We start from the raw sequence: 18,814 nt of genomic DNA, 5'->3' as shown, positions 1-18,814 counted from the left end.
AAGCTCTTGGTATTGGTGTCGGGTCGAGGCATCTGTCCGGTTTCCTGGCCAGCACAAGCTTTAGATGCATTAGGAGAGTTTGGATTACAGAGACCAGGACACCACCATGACACTAATACCCAGGAATGCACTTTAGACACCAACATGCTCTGAACCGACCCAAGACAGACAGACAGAGGAGGAAAGAAAAAGGACAAGACTTCATTTTTTACGTTTATGTTTTGATCGTGAAATGGTCCGCCTCTGTCAGTCCTGAGGTCTGCATGTGAATCTGGGGCTGGTGAATGTAGGTCTGTCAGGGCCAGTGGGGTCAGCGCAGGCTTACGCTGTAATCCCCCCAGCAGACGTCCATATCAGGAGGTGTGGCGCTCGCTCGCTCGCTCGTCTAGACGTCCCCCTCCCCCAGAGACCTGCTGTTCCTGGCACACAACCGGCCCACGGGGCGTTCCACTTACACTGAGGGAATTTGCTCTCACACAAACTCGTTCACATCATCAAATAATGAAACTTGGCACGGATGGAAATAAAACGTGATTCTGAAATTAAAGTGGTCATTAAAGAGATTGTCTAAATAAGATATTTACTGTTTATCATGAGTACTGATTTTCAGCACTCACAAAATATTTCAAATAAAACATTTTAAGAAAATGTTTAAGAAAATCGAATAGGATTTGTTTTACGCAAAGGCCTATGATGACTGCAAAAGTGTCTTCATTTGTGGGTGAAAAAAAATGCATTTTTCAGGACAAGAAAACGACCTTCATATCAGCAAAACACACACATATTCAGAGATATATTCTGTATTTTTTGTTTTATTTTGGCATTTCTTTGTTTGCATTTATATTAAGCAAAGTGCATCTCTTTTTCATCTCATCAACACATTGCACAATACATAAATAACAATGCATATAAAACTTCGTATTTACAGGTAATAATATATTTATATTTAACATAAAATACATTTTAGCTTTTATTTCACTTAATTAAATCTTAGTCATTTATTAAAGTCAAAGTGAGTTTTCGTTTTCCATTTCTCTCATAAAACATCGTCCACTTCTCGCAGAAACAAAACAACATAGTCCGTAAAAGGTAAGGGCTAGTCCGTCTCCATATCGATGAAGGAATGGGGGGCGTGGCAAGGGGGCGGGGCTTGCTGTTATCGGTTATTAAATATGACCTCCAGCCAGCAGGGGCAGCTGCTGATGAACTGTCTGGTGTAACACTGTCCCCAGCCCTTCACGAAACTGATCTGGACGGTGAAACCCGTCCTCGGCTGCTGGCTAAACTCGTGGTCGTTGGGCCGTTGCAGGCTCCCTGCCTTCTCAAAGTCGAAAGCCTTGATGGAAAACCCGGGGAATACTTTATGCACCAGCAGCGTCCGCGAGTCGGGGTTGTCCAGTGTGGCTGACTTGATGAATATGGGGTAGCAACTCCGGTTATACACCCACACGCCGTCGGGTTCGCGGCTGAGCTGGATGCCGTAGCCGATCTTGGCCCGAACCATTTGCACCAGTTGACTCTTGTTGTCGGAGGCGAGCTGGCCCAAGCAAAAGCCCGTGCCCTGAGGTAGGTCATAGAAGATGTCCAGAGATGGCTCCTGGACGGAGTAGAGGCGCCCGACGCGGGTCTTTTCCTCCCAGTACGCCACCACACACCAGTGAGGCTGTTCTCCACGCTCCTGAAGAGCCAGGGAATCTATGGAGAGACAAAAGAAGAAGACACCGTTATTAATCATGCCAATTTACCTTCATTGAATCCCTGCTGGATTAGAAAACCAGGGAAACCCAGATTATGGTGGTCAAATTGGTACTTGCTGGTCCAAAGTGGACAACCAGGCTGAAATTAAGACCACCAGTTGGTAGGCCAACCGATTAACCAGAATATGACCATCTTGAACCAATAAGAACCATCAGAAACTGGCTTTACTGGAGTTTCCAACAGAGTAAAAGTGAACAAAGTGTTTACTGAGAAAGGAAAGAGAAAGAGACTTTATGCCAATTTAACTTCATCAAGTGAACTTCATTGAATCCCTGCTTGAATACCAGGACAAAATGGTCCAAAGTGGTCTACAAGCTCTAGCCAAAGCCAACTATCTAAACTAGATTATGATCATTAAGCATCTAAACTAGATTATGATCATTAAGCATCTAAACTAGATTATGATCATTAAGCATCTAAACTAGATTATGACCAATTTGGACTAGAAAGAACCATCAGAAACTGGTTACAGAGTAAAAGTCATCAAAGTGTTCTGTTATTAATTACGCCAATTTAACTTCATCAAGTAACCGTCATTGAATCCCTGCTGAAAAAAACCCCAAAGTTACTAGATTAAAGTGGTCAAACTGGTAGTTGCTGGTCCAAGATGGTCTACCAGCCTGAAACCAAGACCATTAGTGGGTAATCAATTAATTACCCATCTAGACCAAACCCATCAGAAACTGACTTTCCAACAAAAGTGTTGTCAAGGAAGAACGAAGAGAGCAGAATGACTAGATTAGACGGGGAACCAGTACAAAAAGGTAAACACACACACACACACAACATCGCATGCCTTCTATCCAGGAAAACTGTCCTGAGCTCTGCCAAACATATCTTGCATCCTTAATTTCAGATGTGGGAATGTGAGGAATCTGCCGCCCCGCGCGGAGCAGCGCCACTGGCCTCCAGCGCGTGTTTACTTTAGCGGTGTTGCTTATCATTCGTCTGTCTCGAACGCCAACCCGAACAATGTTCTGACGTCAATGCGACAATAAATCTGCAATCGTGTGCTCGCCCTCGCCAACCGACGGCTGTATGTGATGTAATAATGCAATGAAAACTTAGCCACGCCCACAGGAAATCTCATTGGTCCGTTTCCTTCCCCATATATTAAACATCACATTTTGATTCTCTGTGCAATGAAAGCCACCCTGACATCTGGTTAGTAGTGCACCATGTTAAAGCGCTCAGCTCTTGAGTCATCGGGACTCTTTGTCTGTCTACAGTGAGGACAGTCTCTCTTTAATCTCAGATGGGGCGAGTAGGCCGTAATTTAGCAGTGTAGTTAATTACGCACCAGCCCAGACTAACGTGATGACTAGAGTAGGTAGAGCCTTCATTACAACCCTTACAAAACATGCATGTTTGGATGTGTTACCAAGGGAATACCAATTATACACTCTGAAGAGCTTACAGTGCCATTTAAGTAGCATGGTATATGAATACAGTAATCAAACTGTATCGTCGTATATATATCAAAATAACATAGTATTACTGAACCATGGTACTTTTGCACCATGAAAAATGGATATGCCTTAAATATACCGTGGCATTACCATGGTGCAGTGATGGTGTCGCATGGTAATACCAAATGACTGAAATTCATAAACTATAATATATAATAGTAGTGGGGTCTTTTTTTCTTTTAAGAAATATATTTTTTTTTATTGCAAGGATGCATTAAATTGATCAAAAGTGACAGGAAAGACATTTATAATGTTACAAAAGATTTCTATTTCAAATAAATTCTATTCTATTAATTCTAAAATATAAAATGTATCATGGTTTACACAAAAATGTTCCGCAGCAACTGTTTTCAACATTGATAATAATATTAAATGTTTCTTGAGCATCAAATCATCATATTAGAATGATTTCTGAAGGATCATGTGACACTGAAGACTGGAGTAATGATGCTGAAAATTCAGCTTTGATCACAGGAATAAATTACATTTTACTATATATATTCACATAGAAAATGGTTATTTTAAATTGTAATAATATTTCACAATATTACTGATTTTACTGTATTTTTGATCAAATAAATGCAGCCTCGGTGAGCATCAAAGACCCTTTCAAAAATATTTAAAAAAATCTTACTGACGCCACTATGCAGTTTCATACCAATAACATGGTTGCTATGTGTCAGACTGATGCTATTTTAGTCTGGATAGTTGACTAGTCTCTTTGACGACATCATGAACAGCAAGCAAACCTGAGTAACACACACACACGAACGCAAATCATACATCAAACAGACCTCTGAGTGTGTGTGTGTGTTCAGACAACACAATGTGTTTAGTCAAATAGAGACACACAACTGCGCAGGTACGCACGTGTGTGTGTGTGTGTGTGTGAATGGAGGTGTGTGCATAGGTTATGAATTTACTGCCATGTGTGTGTGGCGTCTCAGTGTCGGTTGGATGACCACAGTGTCACCCCGAATGACATGGTGACAGCCAGACGCAGAGAGCGTCCTGAAATAGAGTGTGCAACATGACACACACACACACACACACACACACACACACACTCATGTCTTCTGCAGCCTCAAGTGTTCAGTTGACATCCTGAACTCTATTAGACCAATCGCTCTCAACAAGGGCCTTATGATTTCTCAAGAATCATGGAATCCAGTCAATAAAAATGGAAGTTTCTGAATATCATGGAATTGGGCAAATTTTACATTAATAAATCAAAAGTAGGGCTGTAAAATGAATCAAATTCAAATTACGATATGGACTAGTGTCAGTAATTATTGCACAGAAACATAAGCTCCAAGATCTTCACGACAAACCACCAAAAGAAAAGTCCCTTAAACTGAAGAAATTATGATACAAATATATTACTATTGTACAGTAAAAATTACTTCTCAAAATAGTAGTAGGCAGCAATAATAACAATTATTGCTACTAAAATATCATTTTAGATTACTGTTATTTGATTTTGATGATTATTTTAAGGATTATCATAATTAAGAGATTTTTTCATTTATTCATTAATTTGTACTGTAAAGTACAGCACTTTATCTGATCAAAATATAATGTAAATTAATTGTATTACACTGTAAAAGATTGATTAAATTAAGTTCTATGAAATCTGTTGATTAGACATGCGGTTTAATGACTAAAATGAAATTAAACCATTAAAAATGGTTTAAAAATGGAAAAATTAAAACAGAAAACATTTAATTTGTTTGTTTAATTTGGGAAAAAATAAAACGGATTTCATAGGGTCCCATTAACCTCTCTCTCTCTCTCTCTCTCTCTCCTCTCTCTTTCTCTTTCTCTCTCTCTCTCTCTCTCTCTCTCTCTCTCCCTCTCTCTCTCTCTCTCTCCCTCTCCCATCCCCCAAGCAGTTTTGTTCTGTCTTTCTCTCTCCTAGAGGGGACAAAAAGACTCTTCACACACACACACACACACACGCGCACACACACACACACACACACACACACACACACACACACACACTCACTCAGGGTCTTTGTTTGTGGTTGAGCTGAAGTCAAATCTCCATTTAGAGCTTTACTGCCTCAGGTAACAAACCATCCTTCCTCTGTCCACACTGGCTCCCTTTGGTCTGAGCGCTCAAATACACACACACACACACACACACACACGCGCTGTGGTGTTTTCGGCATATGTCGGGGCAAAGTTTTTCCATTTAAGGAGACTCAGCTTTTTAAACAGTCACTTTGTACAAGAAACGAACACAAAAGTGTCTGGACATCTAATGGAATCACACACACACACACACACACACACACACACGCAGACGCGAGTCACTCAGCACTGCAGTCTGGAGAAGTTAATGATTATTTCTGTCTGTCTCCACACACACACACACACACACTGGAGGGAAGTCGGTGTTTTTATTGATCTGCTCTCGTCTGGCTGAGGTTCACTCTTTTACGAGCAGTCAGCGCTCCTCTCTGACGGCGCACGCGGGTCGAGTGAGGTCAGGGGTCAGAGGTCAGGGGCCGCTTCTGAAGCTAAACCAATGATGACGACAACACACAGTGACATTCAACATGGGTTATGCCAACTCTTCAGACGCCACAAACACAAGAGTGTAAGAACACAGAAAATTCTTGCAATTGCAAATTGTGCCTATACGACTATGACTATAAAATAATAATAATATTACTTAATATATTATTATATTTACGATAAATGTTATTATTATTACTAAAAAATCTTAAACAAAATAAGAAACATTACTATTGTAATGTTTTATTGTAAAATAAAACAACTGAGCATTTAAGAAAAAAATAAATATTAATGTTATAATTATTATTATTACTAAATAAATAAATATTTTTAAATATATATTACTTTATTATTATTTATTAATATTTCACTGTAAAATAAAAAAAAATAGTACTGAAGAAACAAATATTTTTTTGTTATTACGATTATTATTATAACTTAATAAAAATATTAAAGCAGTTCAACTGTAAACGTACAATACTTATTTATTCATATGTGACCCTGGACCACAAAACCAGTCACATGGGTCAATTTTTTTTAATTGAGATTTATACATCACACGAAAGCTGAATAAATACGCTTTCCACTGATGTATGGTTTGTTACGATATGACGATATTTGGCCGAGATACAACTACTGAAAATCTGAGGGTGCAAAAAAATCGAAACATTGAGAAAATCTCCTTTAAAATTCTACATTTATATTCGCGATTGTCCTGCATTCACTCACAAAAATAAATGTTTTATATATTTACGGTAGGAAATTTACTAAATATCTTCATGGAACATGATCTTTTCTTAATATCCTAATGATTTTTGGCATAAAAGAAAAATCGATAATTTTGACCCATACGATGTATTGTTGGCTATTACCACAAATATACCCGTGCGACTTATGACTAGTTTTGTGATCCACATATATAATATTTAACATTTATTTACTTGCAAACCTGCAACTAACTATAGAAGACGACCGTTTGCACGATAGCGCCTCTAGTGGTGAGAACCACAAACATGCAGTGCAGCGTTAGCGTTCACGTACACGAGCAGAGTTCGTGTCAGGCCATAGAAAATGATCAAACAACTGGCAGACGTTTAGGATTCGTCATGCAAAATACCAACTAAACAAACAAACCCAGAGGCAACTTCTCTGATGTGTGTGTGTCAGTTACAGCTCTAAAAATATTATCTTTTTCCTCGGGCGTCTGTATTATAGCAACACTCTCACACACGCTCGGCCGAGAGACGCGCACACGGACAGACAGACGCACACAAATGTTTGGCAGCTTCTTTGTTTGGAAGTCAATAAAGGAAACTGGCAATTAGATGGAGAGCCATTACATAACACACACACACACACACACACACACACACAGAGTCAGGAAAACTTGCAACGCACAGGAAATACTTCATGTTGTCCTCCATTGTGCACCAATACGTGGATCAGACCTCTCAGGTTTTATGACGCACAGGTCGTATACTGTACGCTCGCTGTGGGAGTGTCGGGGCAAAGGAAACGCTTTATGAAATCATGTTGATTATGAGGTCAAAGGTCAGAGGTGTAAGCCTCTCTCCACCAATAAAAAGCCACGACTATATTACATTATATAAAACAGCATTTTAAAATCTTCTTCCAGCACTGGTGGAGCCTGTTGAGAGGAGACACCAGTGTTTAGACGGAGATTAATTATAATGTGCATTTCAATTGTTCAATGCAATTGAGCAGCCAGTCAGACCGGAGCCGGCGAGAGAGTTTCTGAATGAATGTGTGTGTGTGTGCGTGAGAAAGCGTCCCGTCGCCCTGTGTGTTTAGTTAGGCGATTAGATTGCGGTTTAAGGAAATGTTTGTGGCTGAGGTGTCTGGATCCTGAGGGTGTTTGTGTATGTGTGTGTGTGTGAGTGACAAAAGTCTTCCAGCACCGAAAAACAGATGAAGAGCTGATGTCAAATTAAGCCGAACGTCCAGCTTGATTGAGGAAGTGGTCGTTAACAAGCGAAGCGCACAAACAAAGCGTTCACAGTTCAAACGGAGCAGCTCTGGACGCTCAAGGAACCGCTTTGTGTCATTTTCTCCAAATGTTTTCTTTCCGCTCGGCGGAGGCGCCCGGGAGGCCCGACTCAAGACTCAAGGCTTTTTCCTCCGAGGAATGATGTCATTTCCTGTGCTGCCCTTTCCTCCTCGGCTAACCCAAACAACCCTGGAATGAGGCGGGAGGTTGTCACGGTAACAAGGCCCCTAAAGGGGGGGGGGGGGGAGAGTTGGAGGGCCCTACGGTCATTCACGGGTCCTTTATAAAGGCCTGATTGTGGATCTGGCAGAACGGTTTCAAGAACAGCTGAACCGGATGAGGAGCGACACACTTACAGAAGAGGGTCATTTTTGTCCAGATCGGAAGCAAAGATGTTTCATACACTGATCTGATGAAATCAGTTTCGCACTCAACTTCATCCGTTTCCAAAACAAGCGGGAAAAAAAACTCTCCGAACAACATTCATATGAAAGCATGAAGAGAAAACAGTGGCTGACGGCTGATTTTAACGTTAGCAAAAGAGATCTACACCTTAAAGAAATGAAGCTTTTATGCTAAATCTACTCAAAAATATGTGGGTTGTTTTACTTAAAAAGATGTCAGATTGGTAGATTTTAAAAGAGGTGCAAAACTACTATTTATGTTGCAAATCGCAATCATTTAAAATTGGTTAAATATTAAATTAAATATTAAATATTTAAATATATATATAAAACTAATATTGAAATAACGCATACAAATAAACAGCCGACACTAACAGAAAAACAAACTTTAGTTATCTTCATTAGTTAACTGTAATTTTACGGATTTTTACTAACATTAACAAAGATTAGTAAATGCTATGAAAATATATAGTTCATGTTCAATAATGCATTAACTAAAGCCGACAAATGAGTTCAGAAAACCTTCTTAACTCATTTGCTGTCGTTCTCATATTAAGGTTAACTCTTAATAACCTCAGACTAACCCAGACAAGCAATGCTCAGACTCTCATCCAATAATCCTGAACACACACACACACACACACACACACACACACGTTTACTTAGCTATCTAAATGGGGACATTTCATAGACGTAATGGTTTTTATACTGTATTTTTATATTTTTAAAAAAACTTTAATTTTTAAACTAGATTTACAAATGAGGAGGGAGATTTTGGTCATTTCTGGGTACAAATTTGTCCCCAAAATATAGTTAAGTAGGTACACACACACACACCACACTTAAGTCGCAGTGTGTTGCGCAGTGTCTCTACCTGTGTGATGTCTGGAGCGGCGAGTAAAGGGCCGAGCGAGTGAATCAGAAGGTCAGAGAGACGTTCTCTTTGGGAGTGTGTGTTTCCTGTGTGTCGGGCTTTTCTTCCTCCCCCTCATCCCTCCTTCCCTCATCCCTCCTTCCCTCTCTGAGCTCCATTCACTCATTTCAGCAGGAAAAACACACCTCAGCGAGAGGATGAACCAAACTCGGACTAATGGAGTCGGGAGGAGGCGTTTGTTCGGGACAGAAGCGGTTGGCCTTACATCCCACACACACACACACACACACAAACAAGAAGCATAAAACAAATGCCGGGGCACCTTCACACTGGAGGCCAGAGAAAGGGAGCAGCTCACACACACACACACACATTCATGGCACGCACACCGCTCTGAGTGCTGTACTTTAACATGTGTTTATGTAAAGCTTCCATCGTTTTGCTCTTCTTATCTGAAAACCCATCTAAAGACCCTTCACACACACACACACACACTCACTCCGCCCAGCGCTGAATTAAACACCATCATAAAAACTCTTTAAAGTCTCTGTAATGAGAAACATCTGTACTCAGGAACCCGGCCTAGACCAAACTAATCCTCCTCTCGCTCTCTCGTAAACACAATCACTGCTGTGTGTGTGTATTCAGAGCTCAGGACGGCACAACACACCGGCCTCGGTCTGCTGAAGAAGAGCAGATCTCACACGCACACACACACACACACACACACACACACACACACACACACACTGTACCCTTTTTAAAGTCAACATGGAACCAGTGTTGTTCTATTTAACTAAAACTTTTGTTCATTGAAATAAAGCCGAAATAAAATTAAATATAAATATTACATGTAAAACTTAAACTTAAAAAAAAAAACTTAAATGAAAACTAGAAATACAAAAAAACTATAAATAAATAGTTTACATTTTAAAGAAACCAGTGTTGTTATTGTAAACTAAAACTATTAAAAATCATTTTTTCACTTGACATAAAGCTGAAAAAAAAATTATAATAATTTTTTAAAAACTTAAAAAACTTTTTTTTTAAAAACTAACTGAAAATAAAATAAGTACAAAAAAATAACTACTATAAATAATTCATAATAATAATAAATTCATTCATTATAATAATAAATTCATTCATTTATCTATTATAAATATTTTTTATTTCTTTATTTCTTTATTTTATTTTATTTTTTTACAAGCAAACCCTGGTCTTGTACATATTTGTGGTCGCACATGTGGACCATGTTCAACCTTGAAAAAAAATAAAAATAATCATAAATAATAATAATAATAATAAATTCGTAAATAATTCTAAAATAACCCTGCATGCGGCATTTCACTTCTGTGATATTTTTCTGATCAAAACAGATTCGATGGATTTTGATCGGTAAACAGTTCCCACATATCCAGCAGACTTCAGGCGACATCAGTCGATCAGGAAAGTATTTTTAGATGCACAACATTTTGATGAAAGATTACAAACACATAATGTGCACAACCAAGACCAGGAATGTGCATTTAGAAAGTAAATATGGTGGATTTATATTTCATGTTGCCTTATCATATTTCTGTGCCTTAGAAAACAATATAAGCAGAAACTCTCTTTCTCTTCCTCATTCTCAGCACAGGAGACGGACAAGGCGTTGAGCTCTTACCTGAGAACCCCATAGGGGCCGAATACGCCGTTCCCCCAGTTTCAGTGGAAGCAGGCACAGAACCTGGAGAATCTGCGGAGAAACAGAGTGACAGCTGTCAATCACAGGCATCAGAGACCCGCACAGTCTTATGACATACACAGATCGCCCTCATTTTGGCTAAAAAGGTTTGGAAACCAACGGACATTCGTTTCCCATTCCTTACACTTTTCTGTCATGCAAAATAAATGAAGCGATTCTTAGTTTAAAGTCTTTGCCAAGAAAGCTAGCGGTGGTTAGTAATAGGAATACACTCTTTAAGCAGGATATACTCCATCAAGTCCAAACACAGCGAGCTAGTCAGGAAATAGCAGCGGCCTTGAAAACGGCGTACAGTAAATGTTGTAATTGCCGTGCGCGCAGACAGGAAAAACACACTCTTTCATGTTTAACCCTTTAATAAAACGAGCCTGGGACATCGTCTCCGTGTGTTTCCTTGAGTTACTATGATCAAACAACTGCAGGAGAAAGTGTGCCAGTCACTGTGAAAGCGGAATGGTGAAGATGATGATAGATCTGACTGGGAGCAGTTTAGCTAGCGCCCGGTTTATGCTAATAAAGATATGTAGTCAGACACTTTGGGTTCATATAGCTAAAAGAATAAGCTAATGCTAATTGTGACCACAAAACCATGGGTCAATTTTCTGAAACTGAGATGTAATCTGAAAGCTGAATAAATGAGATTTCCATTGATGTATGGTTTGTTATGATATGACAATATTTGGTCGAGATACAACTATTGAAAATCTGGAATCTGAGGGTGCAAAAAAAATGGAAACATTGAGAAAATCTCCTTTAAAGTTGTGCATTTATGTTCAGGATTCGCTGCATTCACTCACAAAAATACATGTTTTATATATTTACGGTACAAAATATCTTCATGGAACATGATCTTTACTTAATATCCTAATGATTTTTGGCATAAAAGAAAAATTTATCATTTTGACCCATATAATGTATTGTTGGCTATTGCCACAAATATACCCGTGCGTCATGTGACTGGTTTTGTGGTCCAGGGTCACATTTGTGAGGTGTTTTTTAAAACTCATGCGTGTAGTTTGGGTTTTTGAAAAGAACACCACAAGTTACCATTAGCATTAGCCTGTATTGCTATATTTAACAAGACTTCACATCACATTAGCTTTGCTAACTTGAACACTTGAAATATTTGTATTTGTTTACCTTCATCATGTGACCATTAACGACAACAGAGAAGCATAAACATATTTAAACTTCAAATCTCAGAGGGAATTAAAGTACATTTTCAAAGGTCACAGTTCGACTGACAAAAAAAGGCCAGGGAACCCCTGGCATATCATTGTTTTACCATGGTTTTTGGGTTAACATGGCAACATCCTGGTATTCTTTAAATGTACTATTGATATCCATAGTAAATTAATATGGTTATCATTCAGCACTTGTAAGGATAATGACTTTTAGTAGCAGGATATTAGAAAACGAGTCTTGAAGGCCAATTGTGAGCGTGGAGTGAGAAATAGTGTCACTTTCGGAAGCAACTTTCGGAGTTGGACACTTTCCCTGAGTTGTGGTCAGTCTAATGAGACACACGGTCAAACCTGAACCTGACCGCAGAGAGAGAGAGAGAGAGAGAGAGAGAGAGACAGAGAGAGAGAGACAGAGAGAGAGAGACATAGAAAGAGAGAGAGAGAGACAGAGAGAGAGAGAGAGAGATAGAGAGAGACATAGAAAGAGAGAGAGACATAGAGAGAGAGAGACATAGAGAGAGAGACATAGAAAGAGAGACATAGAAAGAGAGAGAGAGACATAGAGAGAGAGAGACATAGAGAGAGAGAGAGACAGAGAGATATATAGAGAGACACAGAGAGAGAGAGAGAGATAGAGAGAGAGAGAGAGAGACAGAGAGAGATATAGAGAGACACAGAGAGAGAGATAGAGAGAGAGAGATAGAGAGAGAGATAGAGAGAGAGAGAGAGCTTCAAACACGCTTTGATTTTCCAGGGAGAAGTTTTGCGGTCCATTCAGAAGCTCTTCCTGATCTTCTCGTTTCACAAAATAATGCCATTAAAACCTCCCGAGGTCACAGATTCAAAGCGCATACATTTAAACGGGTCCCGTGACGTGGCGAGATGAAATGACAACCACACAAAAAAAACATCGGCGTTAAGCTAACGACATCTCAACAGTTCTTGCCGAAACTTTGGTGTCTTTGTCATTTATACGCCTGAATGTTTGTGTTTCTCTTTCTCTTTTGTGTCTCAGTGATTAAGAGCTTAAAACAATTGATATGCAAATTTGCCTGCATCAACGACCGTCTCATCACACCTCCTCGTCACCAGCGTGTGAACGTCTGACAGTTACCACTGCGACAGAGACGTGTGTGTGTGTGTGTGACAGATCCTGACGTTATCAACCAGACGCAGTCCAACAAGCCACCAATAACTTCCTCCCATCGTTCAGCGCCACTCTCTCTTTCCGTCGCAGAGAACCAGCCGTCTTCTATTGTTCTCTGTCTCTCGTCCAAGAGCCCGACGCAACTAATGGAAGTGTGTGTGTCCTCACAGGAAACGTCCTCCCCAAACTGGCTTTCCTGTCCTCCACCGCGGCGCCTTTTCTCGTTCACATTCTTGCTTTCTCTCTCAGTCGCTCCGAAACCCCAAACTGATTCATAAAAGAAGAATGACTCAAAGAGCGAGAGCCAATGTCAGTCAGCGTACAGTCGTTCCCACACACACACACTCGGAACATCATCTTTGTTATTCGTACTATAAACATTGAGACGCACAAATGTGTCGCAGAAACATGGTTTTGAAACAGGCACTCGAAGCCGAGCGAGTTTCTCGAGTGTGTCCTGCGTAAGCGATACTGTTCAACTCCGACGGCATGAGCAGTTTTGGCAGGGATAGACAGGGATCTTTACGAGGGCGATCGGCAGGAAACCTCATCCGGGGCGCTGCCAAACACAACACACTTATCTGAAGCCAATACACAGGACATACTTATGAGCCATACGGCATTATGGGTAGAGAGAGAGAAAGCGAACGCTCAGAGGAAAGACGCAAAGCGACACTCCCAAAACCTCAGATTAATTTGGCAGATAAATCAGCTCTTTTCCTTTATGCGATCCTCGTTTCCCAAGTCCAAACGACACCATAATGTGTCTATCAACACACACTGAATCATTACCATGTTCATATACCGTGGTATTTACATGCTACTTAACTTTGGGAGTTAAAAGAAAAACCAATTTGAATCTGGTAAGCATTCAGTGCAATGGTAGATAGATATACTTAGAATTATGGCACAAAAAGATTACTATCTTCATATACCACATTATTACCATGACAAAACAACCTACCAAACTGGTATTTGTGAAAGAGTCTCGTTTTATTATCTTTACATGTAGCAGGGTGCCATATTCATTTACCATGGTAAGAACAATGTCCAAAAACCTCAAGTTTTGAAAAGCTCCACATATGCACACATTCGAAACGAAACTTCAACTTAAGGTGGTTTAAGAAAATCAGGTACACTTTATTTTTACTCTGTCCTTGTTACACATGTAGTTACTATAGTAATAACTATACATTATGCATAATTACATGCAACTAACCCGGCTACAACAAACCCAATCCTAACCCTAGAGTAAGTAAATGTAGTTAACTAATATTTCAGATATGTGTAATTGTGGACACCTTAAAATAAAGTGTAACCCCAAATCATTGGGATTGTATTTACATGGTGAGAAGAACACCAGGGTGTTATTATTGTAAATGTCTAAAAACTAGTGATTTTCAACTCAAACTAAACTTTTGAAAGGCTCCACATCTGCTTAAATTTAAGATGAAACTTCAACTTACCAGGTGGTTTAAGAAAGTCGGTGGGATATCTTGAGTACGGGGGTGGGGGGGATTCTAGAGAAGAAAGAGAGAGAGAGAGAGAGAGAGGCCGTGAGTGGAGATGTGGGCTGATGATAAGGCCTGGCATTCTCTGGGAAAAGTGTTTGTGTAGAGCTGAGGGTTAGAGGCAGGACAGCTCTGATAAACACACGGCCGCCTGGCGCCAGACTCCACACACACACACACGCACACACACACACACACGCACACACACACACTGATCACTGCAAACTAACTTCACTGAACACTGGGGCCTCCGGCGGGTTTCACATGAACAACCACAGACTAGATGTCCAGCTGAAAACTGCACATTTATACACATAAAAACAACATTTCTCACTGTATAAGAATAATAATTATAATTATAATCATTCTTGATACCAAGAAACAGGACTAGTTACTGAAAAATGTATGACATGAATGTAAAAATGTGGATAATAGTATTACAAAAATATTTGTGTCGAATATATTTCTTATAATCTTGAATTAAAGTTCATTTTTATACATAAGCCTGAGCTACACTGCAGAGTCTCAGTATTTTATTAGTATTAAATTAATATTAGACATATCGAAGCAAAGATAGTTTATTTGATCTTCTGCATATAAGTTTATTTGAAACCTTCTATATAATTTGATCTATTATATATAGATATATAAACAATGACCTACTGTGAGTGTTAACATAGCACTGAATAAGCGTTGTATTAAACATTTACAACAGCCTAATCCCGTCTATTCTATTCAACTCTATTGTAAACTGATTCTAAATAAACTGTAATTACGCAGCACAAAAGCCCACTGTTATTTGTATGTTATTATAGTCCTACATAAGCACTATATACTTGATCTTCTGTGCATAACCCTCTTTGTTTTTCAGCACCAGCTAAAAGAGCCCAATCTGACAGAAAGCCCGCTGATTTAGCACATTATTCTGGATAGAAACAGGAGAGATGTTCTCACCGAGCTCGCACAGTCTGCTCATATGATGCGGGTTGCAGCACACGAGCTCCGGGTTGATTTTCCCATAGGATTCACAGCACGAAAGTCTCTTTAATTCCGAGGAATGCCGGAGGTCCGGCCACCGGAACACCTTATAGAGCAGCAGCGGGAGCGGGTACGACTGTTGCCCGAGCCTGGAGTCCACTTTCCCGGGGAGGAGGAGGCAGGGGCTCCGCGCACCCCCCCGGGACTCGACCGCCTGTAAGAGCAGCTCCAGCTGCTTCTCCTTGATCTTCTTCAGGATCGAGTATGTCAACGCTTTCAGTTCGGCCTCGGTGCCGGGGTTCGGCTTACCGGCTCCCGGTTTCCCGAGGCAGCAGCCCGGGGTCCCGACGCCGCGCGTACCGGCGTCCCCGTCCCCCTCCACGGGCGCTCGGCTCCTCCAGAGTCGCCGGACGAGCCCCGATCGTTTGGTCCTGAACATGCGGGACGACAAGAGGGTTCCCCGGCTACAAAACGGCCATTTTGTCCGCAAGTCATGAAGATCCGGAGGTCCGAATCCACAGGCGCAGAGCAGACGACGGAGAAACGGCGAGCAGGAGAAGCGCACGCGATCTGTTTCATACGCCAGACTTTTAATATTTCACCAGACGTATTCAGAAAGAAGCTGAAACGACTGTCTGGGATGCTGGACACGATCTCAGATCTCAATCGTAACGAAGTTCGCTCTTAATCCACCGCGATCGTTCGGGATCTCGTATTCTGGATGAATAATCTTCTTGCGATTCGTTTGACATCAAATCTGCAGCTCGGATCAATCTGACACCAAGCCTGTATAAATCCACATCAGACCCAGGCGAAGGAGAATCTCTCGACGATGATTCGCAACTGTAAAATATTATAATGCGCGAAATATCCCAAAAATATCCGTCTTCAGATGATCCCACGATCATAAATGCGGGAAGTTTCCGAGTCCGAGACGCAAGAGAGTCGATGAAGAACTGAAGGACTGAGACTGAGATGAAGATCAGACGCCTGTGTGTGTGTGTGTGTGTGTGTCTCTCTCTCTCTCTCTCTCTCTCTCTCTCTCTCTCTCTGTGTGTGTGTGTGTGTGTGTGTGTGTGTTTTCTCCGCGCCTCTCATTGGCGCGTCGAGGGTCACGTGATTGTCTAGACACCCTGTCGCTTTAAAAAAAAAAAAAAAAGAACAGGCAGGAAAAAGTGATTGGATTGCGCAAACATAAAACAAAGTAACATGTACCATCAGACAGACACACAGTTTATAAAGTTACAGTGTAACAGATGAAATCAGAATCTTGTTATGCAAATACGTCTAATTTCGATGCTAGGGAACACACACACACACACACACGAAGGCGCCAGACGCACAGGTAAATTCACATGACATGTTTATATGGAAACGCATTTCTTTAGTTGTGAAATCTGCATACAAATATACTGGATATTCATTATATACATTTATGTTGGAACAAAATAGTTAAAAAAATATTAATAATAATAATAATGATTTTTATTACTATATATACTTTTATATTATAAATAAATGATAATAATATAACAATAATAATAATTATATGTATTATTAAATAAATTATTATTATTATTATTATTAAATAAATTATTATTATTAAATAATACTACTAAAAATACTTATATTATAAAATTCATGTAAAATATAGTAAATAATTATTATCTTGGCTGTGTTTGTGAATGGGTGAACATGTTCCTGTCTGTAAATGAGGACAAATGAACTGCTGCCGCCTAGTGGTGAGAAATATTTCACAACTCAATTTCAATCTCACACACACACACACACACACTCTCTCTCTCTCTCTCTCACACACACACACACACACACACAGTATGTCAGTAATGGTAATGCTATATTTGAGTGTGTGCGGTGAGTTTTGCTGCATCATTGAGTCACTGTTCTCACACTGATCTCCACAGCTTCATTCATGTTCTCCGTCATGAACTGGACGTTCGTTTCGAACACTAAACAATTTCGCGGGATTTTTTTTGTTGCGGTCACGCCCTCTGATCAATGAAGGACACAATGGCGCGCGCCGGGTGACTACAGGATGACAGACGGTGTTCTGGCCGCGTGACGCAATCACTGGCGCGCGGATCTGCGCTTTAATGAGGCCCGTCTCGTGACGTCAGCATAGCTGAACATTCCACAGATGCAATAATGACTGAACAAATAAAATGATATAAACTGCTTCAGACTTCACTATCACGCCATTCCAGAGAGAGAGAGAGAGAGAGAGAGAGAGAGAGAGATAATGATGGCGCCACGCGAGCTCTGAGCTCAGCTCATGAAGATCTGCTGCTGTCATCCATTCACTCAGAAACAACACTAGTCTCTCTATCGCTTTGGAAACAAATTGAGACTGAGAAGTGAGATTCATTATTTTTTCTTAAATAATTTAATTAAATATGTAGTTGTTTTATTTAAATAATTATAATTTAAATAATAATATAATATTAATTATAATGTGATTATTTTCTTAATTAACTATTTGGTTTTTTTTGTCTATTTATTTTAGGACTTCTAAAATATCTATCTATCTATCTATCTATCTATCTATCTATCTATCTATCTATCTATCTATCTATCCATATATATATATATATATATATATATATATATATATATAATTAAATAAATAATGTTTATAATTCTAAATAATTATTTTTTACATCCTTTTCATCCTTAATTAATTTAAATCCTTATTTAGATATATAATTTAAATTATTATTTTATTTTTCTACTTGTTTATTGCCATAATTTAAATTATTATTTTATTTTTCTACTTGTTTTTTTTATCTTAATTTATCATGAATTCTATGTATTTATTCTCTATTTTATTTTTATTTAGTTAAAATGTCGTCCAAGTGCCAAAAGCCCAGTGTCCGGTTATGTTTTAGTTTGGGAAACACTGACCTATGGGGGAATGACATTTATGACACATGACAGAACAGCTGTTTATTAATCAAACATGGACTTACTGTATATGGTTCATGATGAGAAGGTTCATCTTTAGCTCTGCTGATGGTCATCAAACCCTGAAGAAACTCAGATCTGATGGCCAGAACTCGTCTCGGTACACGAGCTGCGGCTGCTTTCATGCGGTTTATGATCTCATATCCTAATCCGTGTTTCTGGAAAGGAAAAACACCTTCATAAGAACAGGAACTCTTAGCGGGTGAGCTGAGTGTTCTAGCGCGTTCACATT

General features: G+C 39.6%; 1 protein-coding gene across 1 annotated transcript; it reads right to left on the bottom strand.

The window, feature by feature from the left end:
• Positions 1 to 792: 792 nt before the first annotated feature.
• Positions 793 to 16,628, bottom strand: smad7 (SMAD family member 7). Its single transcript, XM_084137953.1, has 4 exons — positions 15,577 to 16,628; positions 14,578 to 14,631; positions 10,700 to 10,771; positions 793 to 1,695 (listed from the first exon to the last, which is right to left on the bottom strand). The coding sequence occupies exons 1-4, from the start codon at positions 16,037 to 16,039 to the stop codon at positions 1,157 to 1,159; spliced, it is 1,128 nt and encodes a 375-aa protein (XP_083994079.1). The 5' UTR covers positions 16,040 to 16,628; the 3' UTR covers positions 793 to 1,156.
• Positions 16,629 to 18,814: the final 2,186 nt, after the last annotated feature.

This window comes from Abramis brama (assembly GCF_963993115.1).
Source record: "Abramis brama genome assembly, chromosome: 15".
NCBI lineage: Eukaryota > Metazoa > Chordata > Actinopteri > Cypriniformes > Leuciscidae > Abramis > Abramis brama.
The sequence above is the reverse complement of the archived record's forward strand: the minus strand, read 5'-3'. Positions and strand labels throughout refer to the sequence as shown.